This window comes from Marmota marmota, unplaced genomic scaffold (genome assembly GCF_001458135.2).
Source record: "Marmota marmota marmota unplaced genomic scaffold, marMar, whole genome shotgun sequence".
NCBI classification, from domain to species: Eukaryota; Metazoa; Chordata; class Mammalia; order Rodentia; family Sciuridae; genus Marmota; species Marmota marmota.
In genome coordinates, this window is record NW_026000256.1 from 1,055,567 (window position 1) to 1,064,546 (window position 8,980).

Here is an 8,980-nt window from a genome sequence, read left to right on the forward strand (position 1 = left end):
CGCTGCCTCCACGGCCCGCCGCGTTGCCTTCACGGCCCGCCGTGTTGCCTGTACTTGCGTTTGGGGCCTGCATGTCCACCACTGCTCCGCCTTCCACCCCACCCTCCGAGCGCTAGTCCAACAGCTCGTCCTCTCCGCTGAGTGCCGAGATTCTTTGGTTCCTGCCTGAAACCCCGCCCCCTAACGCTTGACCCCTCCCGCGCCTGCGCAGACCAGCTGCTGGTGAGTCGGCATGTCTCGTAGTCAGTTCCTGCCGTCACGGCTCAGCCTGGGACCTTCGTTGATCCCATCAGCCAGAGAGACTGAAGTCCCCTCCCAAAACTCTGCCCTTTTGTACACGACTCAATCCCAGGGGGCCTTTGCGAACATTCCCTAACAAGGCCATCAGGTGTGTGATCTGTTCCCTTCAAGCTAGCTGTGCTACCCTCGGGCCTGGAAGACTAAGGTTCCCTCACAAAACTCCATGCATCAAAGCAGGAGGTGACTTGGGCTTCCTAAAGTGGCTGCTCAAACAGGCAAACAAATAGCTCCAATGGGCGCGTTACTGCATCCCACCCAGCTGACCCGGCCCAGCAATCCCGGAGACGTCTTTGGCTGCCCAGCCAATCAGCTCTCCCCCACGAAGCCCCGCCCCTTAGAGTATCCTTAAGAGCTCAATGCACTAATGCAAATTAGTCTTACCTCAGCTTACCTGGTGGTCTTGGGTGAGGAATCCCTGCCTGCGGCCAGATACCTGCCCTGGCTATTTTCCAGCTTCAGTGGTCCCCAAGAAATGACACCCCTGAAGAGATTTGCAGAGAGTGAGTAGTATGACCGGTCTTGTATCCTCCCATTGGCCCACACAAGAGGGCTTTTCAGTTGATGATGAACTAATCCAATTTGATTCTTAGAAGGAGCATTTTGGACTGGGCTGTGTGAAGGGGAAACCTACCAGTGCAGACATGGCAAGTCAACAGGGACTTCAACCAAAGTATCCTCAGTGGGAATAGGTCTAATATGTGGAAAAACAGTGCAAAAACTGTAATAACCAAAATACCAATTTAGTATATCATACAGTGTGTGCATAGAAATCCTTGGAAAATACGCCTGTGTTGGGGCTGCAGTTGTGGCTTAGTGGTAGAGGCTTGCCTAGCATATGTGAGGCACTGGGTTTGATCCTCAGCACCACATTAAAAAAAAATGAAAAAAAAAACAACCCACAAAGGTATCATTGTCCATATACAACTAAAAAATATTTTTAAAAATATGATAGTGTGTAAGTACTCAGGATCTCTGGGTGATAGGATGGTAGATGATTTTAACTTACTTTTTTATGTTTTCCAGTTTTTTTTTTTAGGGACCTAAGGTGACATTTACAATCAAAGAGTTTTTAGCTGGGCATGGTGGTGCATGCCTGTAATCCCAGTGGCTTGTGAGGCAGAGGCAGGAGGATTGAAAGTTCAAAGCAAGCCTCAGCAACTTAGTGAGGCCCTAAGCAACTTAGCAAGACTCTATCTCTAATAAAAAAAATGAAGGTGAGGGCTGGGATGTGACTCAGTGATTAAGAACCCCTGGGTTTAATCCCCACTAACAATAGCAACAAAAAAGTTTTTAAAATGACATGAAATTTCTGAGGGTGGTTGTGTTGATCTTCTGTTTTTCTTTTTTAATATTTATTTTTCAGTTGTAGTTGGACACAATACCTTTATTTTATTTTATTTATTTATTTATTTATTTATATGTGGTGCTGAGGAGTGAACCCAGGACCTTGCACATGCAAGGCAAGCGCTCTACCGCTGAGCCACAACTCCAGCCCCAATCTTCCATTTTCCTTCTTTGTAATCAAAAGGAATGATTAAACATTGAGCTATATAAGCAAGTCCTCTTGGGTTTATCTCTAAACCACACTTATCTCCCTTTCCACTACTAGCCCCCCCAATGGGAACCATCTCTCCCTGAACACCTTCAACACTCTTTGATTGATTTTCTTTTTCATTCCTTCCTTCTTCTCCTGTTTCTTCTCCTTTTTTATGAGTAAAGGCACCATCCTCCTCCTCCTCCTCTTATTATTCTTCTTGTCCTTCTCCTTTTCTGGGGGGGCAGTACAGGGGATTGAATTCAGGGGCACTCCACCACTGAGCCACATCCCCAGCCCTTTCTTGTATTTTAGTTAGAGACAGGGTCTTACTGAGTTGCTTAGTTCCCCACTGTTGCTGAGGCTGGCTTTGAACTCTCAATCCTCCTGCCTCAGCCTCTCAAGCCACTGGGATTACAGGTGTATACCACCAAGCCCGGCTCCTTTTCTTTCTTCTTTTTCTTATCAGTACTGAGGATTGAACCCAGGGCCTGAAACCACCAAGCTACATCCCTAACCATTTTTATTTTTATTTGAGATAGGGTTTCACTAAGTTGCCCAGGCTGGCCTCCAATTGTGATTCTCGTGCCTCAGCCTCCCAAGTACCTCAGATTACAGAAGTGTGCTACCACACCTGGCTTCAATTTGCTGTATAGAATTTCTAATGATCTGAAATTATATTTTTGTTTTATTGTTGATATTGTTTTGTGCCTTTTCTTTTATTCAGTTTTTTAATATATCCCCAGCACTCAGTACAGTGCAATGTATGCAGTAGGTGATTTGCATCTTGTTGGATGAATCAGTACTAAGGTAGATAGATGTCCACCACTGTCTCTGAATCAGCAGTCATGCATGTAAGAGTTACTGCATGTAAGAGTTACTCCACAAAATGAAACATACACAAAATTTCTGTAACACGATCGATAATAGAAAACTATTAGATACAATGCATAAGTCCCTCAATAAAGAGATAAACTAAATATAATAAGCTATAACATATTCATATGTTAGTCCTATACAGCAATAAAAATGAATGAAATTTTTTGGGCTGGGGTTGTGGCTCAGTGGCGGAGCACTTGCCTCACACATGTGAGGCACTGGGTTTGATCCTCAGCACCAGAAAAAAATAAATAAACAAAATAAAAATATTGTGTCTGTCTATAACTAAAAAAGTTCTTTTTAAAAAGAATGAGAATTTCTGATAAAAATGAAGTTATTTGAAAAAAAGGATAAACAATAATCAAAATGGTCATTTATAGGAAATTAAGATAGGTAAGGGGATTTCTTGGAATATTTCTTTTTAATGTATTTTTGGCTTTTGAAGTATGTAAATATTTCACGTGTTCAAAAGTAAATTTGAAAGAGTGAAATAAAAAATAAAATGTTGTAGTTGAATCAGAGCAAAATTGAGCCTTTATGATGAAACCATAGAGAGAAGGTAGTGCAATACCTTTTAAGCTCAGCTCTCTTACTGTGGTCCCTTTGTGGGACAAAAAGAATTGGCTTTATTCTTAGCATATTTGCAGTTGATAATGGTAGGGATGAAGTGAGTGTGAAGCTATTTTGAACAAACTTTTAAGATAGACTGTATCTGGTAGAGAAAAATGAATAAATATATTGATGTTGTCAGAAATCAGAATTCTCACTGTGGAATGAGGTAAGGTGTGAAAGAACTGTGATGCTGGATTGTAATTGGAGGTTTCAGTATGAAAGTGTGATTTCTTAAAAATATATGTATTTCCAAGCTCTGTGGAAAGAGTCCAGGAATCAATGACACCCCAGTAGCAATGAGAATATTCTGCACATACATCTTAGTTTCTAAATACCACTCCCCACTAAAAGGAACTAGGGCTCTTTGAAAAAGAAATGGCTGATTCTTGGGTTTGAACAGGAATAACCAGAATAACTACATGATGAGCCTGGAGTTTGTTTGTTTGTTTTGGTATTAGGGATTTAACCCAGGGGTGCTTTACACTAAGCTACATCCTCAGCCATTTAAAAAAATTGATTTTATTTTTTAAATTTTGGAAGAGGGTTTCATTAAGTTGCTTAGGGCCTCGCTAAGTTGCTGAGGCTAGCCTCAACCTTGTAATCCTCCTGCCTCAGCCCCCCTGAATTCCTGGGATTACAGGCATGTGCGACCATGCCCAGCTACCTGGAGCATCTTGTAGGGCCAGAAAGTAGGATATCATGGGGCTGGAAATGTGACTCAGCAGAACACTCGCCTAGCATGTGCGAGGCCCTGGGTTCGATCTTCAGCACCAAATAAAAATAAATAAAATAAAGATGTTGTGTCCAAGTATAACTAAAAAATAAAAATAAAAAAAAGTTGTTGCCTGGGCACCCTGACTCAATAAGCCTCACTTCAAATGCTGCTCCCCTTGATTCTGACCCTCTTGTGGTCCCTTAAGAAATGGCCTCCCAGGGCTGGGGATGTGGCTCAAGCGGTAGCGTGCTCGCCTGGCATGCGTGCGGCCCGGGTTCGATCCTCAGCACCACATACAAACAAAGATGTTGTGTCCGCCAAAAATTAAAAAATAAATATTAAAAATTCTCTAAAAAAAAAAAAAAAGAAAAGAAATGGCCTCCCAAACATCTTATTCCAGCTGAAACACTACTTCTGTCTTGGAGAGGCCACTTTATCTGGGCCCTTCACTCATGCTGCCATTTCCTTGTGTTATCCTGATCACACATTCCTGGGGCTCAGGGACTGTCCTAAGCTTCCTATATAAGGGGCCAGTGTTGGGTCTCCTGGTATTGGGCAGGGGGCAGTGACACCATTTTGGGATGGACACTTGTCTCAAAGGGCACAGTGCCTGGAATGTGGGGTCCCAGTTACTATGGCCACCTCCTTATCTTCTCTCACTGCCAGGTCCACCATATAGTGGCTTTCTTCATCCAGCATTGCCAACAACCTCATTACTAACTCTGGAGGAGTCTCCATTCTATCCTTGCTTCACATCTTGGCAGCACTAGATGGCCTCCCCTTCCTGGAAGCCCACTCCAGCTGTCTCTGTCTTCCTGTGTTGGAGGTATACTCCTCTGCCTCCTCTCTAGTTGAAATTTCTCAGCTGGGTGCAAAGGCACAGGCCTGTAATTCCAGGGACTAGGGAGGCCGAGACCAGAGGGATTGCAAGTTAGAGGCCTTCAGCAACTTAGTGATACTCTGCATCAAAATAAAAAGGGATAGGGAGTAGCTCAGTGGTAATGTGCCCTGAGTTCAATCCCCAGTACCAAAATCAACAAAAAGAAGTTCCTTGAATCTTCCCTTTTCATGCCAGTATCTCTGGAAAACCATTTCACCCATTCTAATAGCTTCTAGGATTTCCCGTCTATAGATAATTCCTGGGCAAAGCAGCATGTTCACATAGGCTTGAAGATCAGACCAGGCCTGGGTTCAGGTGGCGCCTCCACTTCCCAGTATTTGGTAGTCAGGTTAAGTTGAAATGAGCTATGAACTCTGCATAGTAAAGGCTTAGAACAGTTCAGTGATTGACCATCAAAGGGTATCTTCTTTGTTTCTCGGGTCCTGTCTTCTATCAGCACATATCCTGAGGTACCCCTTACTCCTTAGTCCCCATGTCCAACCCCATCTCCCCTGAGTTCCTGACTTCTATATGTCTGACCACCCAGCAGATGGTGCCCGCAGTCTTTCAAGGCAACAACACAACATTGAGCCTTTCCCAGACTCCCCAGTTTTGTAACTGTCCCACAATCTCTCACAGGCTTGAGTGTGATGCCTAAGGGACCCTCCATTTAGAACCCTCAGTACACAGGTAGCCACTTGGCAAAACCCCCAACTATACTATCCAAATATATCAGGAACATTTCCTTCTCATCTCTGGCTGAAGGGAACCACCAACCACCATGCTCCAGCCTCTGGCACCCAGAGCTGAGAAGCACTGGCATAAGGAACTCAACAACCATGTCAAGGTTTGTCTCTTTGCCTATAAAATGGGAACAATGAATCCTTAGCTAAAGTTTAAATATCTTTGAAAACATGCGGTATAGGGCACAGCAAGTTGCAAATCTCAGAAAACACTCTTGCTGTCTGAACCTCCCTCTAGCCCTCCTTCACTCCCACCAAGTAGTCCTGATCTTTCTGACACACAGATCCCCTGTAGTGGACAGTCGTTGTTTGCAGCTACCAATCAGGAAACCTGTTTAGCCCTCTTCCAGGAAGCCCATGTATACAGAGACCACATACACAGCTCCAGGGAGCTGGCCACCACCCTCCACCCTGGCCAAAATAATTGGATGCAAGACGCAGTCCTGACCAATAACAATAGCATTTATTTGTTGGGGACATCTGAGACAGAAGCTAGTCTACAGAGAGAAGGTGCTCCTCACCAGCAGTGAACAAAGAGTTCCACCGAAGTTGCAGGCAGCCACCTTTTGATCCCCAGAGGTGCTGGCCTGGGATAAAGCAGATAGTGGAGGATGCATAAGGAGGCAGAGAGAAAGTAGATATCTGGTCAACTTCTTCCTCCACTGCCAGGACCCTGGACTTTTCAGTTTCCTAAGCCATTAAGTTTCCTTTATTGTTAAAACAATTATTGGAAACCAAAACCAGCCTAGCTAATAGAGTTCCTTTTGGATAAAAGTCTCACATGCACCTTTAGTGTGAATTTTCAAAATACATTCCCTGACTGAAAATAAATGAGAGTATTGTAAGTTTATCATGTAAGCTGGCAGACCACAGATATTCCTAAGCAGATACCTGCTATGTGATGTCTCCAGCTCTCAGGAAGGGCCAGAGGCCACTGTCTGTTCTTTGATCTCAGGCCTCTGTTCATCTTTCCAGTATGGGGATCCAGTGTTCACCCCATAAGGACCAGGCAGCAGGGCCTATGGCAGGGAAGGCAGGTCCAGCCTTGACCACATGGAGAATGGTGAAAGTGGAAGAACCGAATACATATGGCTGCCTTCCAATCTCTACCACCCCTGGGGGCCTCCTCCAAGGAGAAGGTAGGTACTTACATGACCTCTAGCACCATGCATAGTGCAGGATGAAAGAGGAACCACTGCTACTGAGTCCATACTTCTGGCCCTCTCCAGCACCCTGAGGTTTCTTCTCAGGCAATGAGGTGTGTGCAAAGTGTAAGCCCCTGTATACAGGTAGCATGGGAAGCATCGTCTTCATACTGTGGGCAAGCACTAGGTGCAGAGACTGAGATGGAGTCCGAGCTGTGACACTGTCTTGCTAAGTGACCTGTCTGCCCTATGGGCGAGAACTACTCATCTCCAGGAGGAGACAAGCAGACAGGGTGCCCCAGAGAAGAGCTGTGTCACCAAGGGCATGCCATCTCTGGCCCATGCTTGGCTATAGCTTCACTTTTGGCTTCGGTTTGTTTATTGAATAGAAGGTGGAAGATCATCGTAGGGACTCTCCACCCTGGGCTGGGGTAAGGAGGAAGGAAATTGGTTCAGGTCTGCACAGACTCAATGGTCAGGGACCAAAGTAGCACAGAAACTCGTTTCAAGTCATGCCACAGAGGTGGGGTGACTTTCTGACTCCCAGGTTCCTGCTTTTCCTTTATCAAGAGCACACTTGCTGCAGCAGCTGAGGAGGCCCAGGGCTGGTTGTCACTTGCCCTCCTGTGGAGATTTGTTTAGGGCTGTGCCACACTCCACAGTGGTCAGGTGACAAGACTGGGCAGCAGGGGCCAACTGCTTACCCTTTCAGGCTTGGGGGCACATCACTCAAGGGCTTATTCTCAGTGGGCTAAATGTGAAATGCTAAAGCCCATTCCTCCTTCTCACACTGAGGCACTTCTATAAGCTGGCTGGACTCAGATTTGGGCTCTCCCATGTCATTGCTAGGTGCCTCCACCATGCTGTTTCAGTTCTATTGCAGGGGTGGTAGAGAACCCTGGTCAAGTGCTTTGAGTAGTGCCTGGCACCTAGCAAGAGCCTGGTACATACCAGCCGCTATTATTATTGTTATTATGAGCCAAACTGCAACAGGAGAATACATTTAATGCAACATGCAGCTGTGGCCTAGCCTCGGGCTCCTTCCCATAATCCAAGAATGCTACTTGGAGAACCCCTTCTCCATAGCCTCAGTCACTTCAGGGTGCAGGAAGCGGCTGGCCAAGCGTTCGATGTCATCCAGTGTCAGGCGGCTCAGGGACCTGTCATAATCCTGAGGAGAGAAGGCCAAGAGGATTCAGGCAGTGCCAGTGGGGAGGGATATGCTGTGACAGTCAGGGGCTGGGACTAGCTGGGACTGGATGTCCCTTCTCACCCTCTGCAGTTGTTCTAATACCCTGCTAGCATCTGCTACACTGAAGTGGCGAGCCAGGACTTTGGAGATCAGCTGCCAGACAGGAGGAGATGCGGAGTCGGCCAGTCTCCGGGCGGCGCCTTCTTCAAGTAACACCTTCTCCAGAGGTTTAACCACTAGGTTGAGCTTGGAATTGGGCCCAATGCTGTAATCTGACAGTCGTTTCCCATCTGCCAAAAAGAGATTGGTGGGGTTCCTTATCCACAGCCGTGGAAGTGGCCCCGGAAATGATACCACCTCAAGCAGTCAGAGCAGAGCGCTGTGGCATCTGGCTGTGGTGGATACAGATTCCCTCGGCGCGAGAGCCAGCGCCCAGATCCATCACGCTGCCGGAGTTAGCCTGTACACCCCATCCCCCGACTTCCTTGGGGGCTCCCTGGGTGTATCCACTCCCTGTTACCTGCTAGGGCCTTGCCCTTGAACAGCAGTCGCTGCTGGCGCACGGGGATGTTCAGCTTTTCGGAGACCAGCTGCTTCAGTGTGGACACCAGCTCGTCTTCCGGCACCTGACCGGGCCGAGGGTGGGAGGCAGGGATTGAGCCCGCTACCCCTGAGCGACAAAAGCCTCGCGTCCCCTCCAGAGGGCAATTCTCCCGGCCTCCCTGGTCCGGCCGCCCCGTTCCCGTCCTCGGGCCCTGCCCGTCCCTGTGCCAGGAGGCTGTGACTGCGCAAGCCGGGGAAGGTGGTTCGGGCCTGGTGACCCTACCTGTAGGCTGCACTCACGGCCCTGGAGCGCCTTCACCGTCAGCTGCATGGCGGCCGCGGAGGCGTCACTAAGGCACCCCAACGGCCCCCAAGTCGCGCGCTGCCGTCCCGGGCGCGCGCCGGAACCGCCCGCCGCCGCCGGAAGCCCGTGAGAG

General features: G+C 47.4%; 1 protein-coding gene across 1 annotated transcript; it reads right to left on the minus strand.

Annotated features, from left to right (window-relative positions):
* Window positions 1-6,107: 6,107 nt before the first annotated feature.
* Window positions 6,108-8,979, minus strand: Ubl4a (ubiquitin like 4A). Its single transcript, XM_015506986.2, has 4 exons — window positions 8,827-8,979; window positions 8,521-8,626; window positions 8,082-8,290; window positions 6,108-7,979 (listed from the first exon to the last, which is right to left on the minus strand). Exons 1-4 carry the CDS (start codon window positions 8,872-8,874, stop codon window positions 7,869-7,871), a joined length of 474 nt encoding a protein of 157 aa, XP_015362472.1. The 5' UTR covers window positions 8,875-8,979; the 3' UTR covers window positions 6,108-7,868.
* Between the last annotated feature and the right edge of the window lies 1 nt (window position 8,980).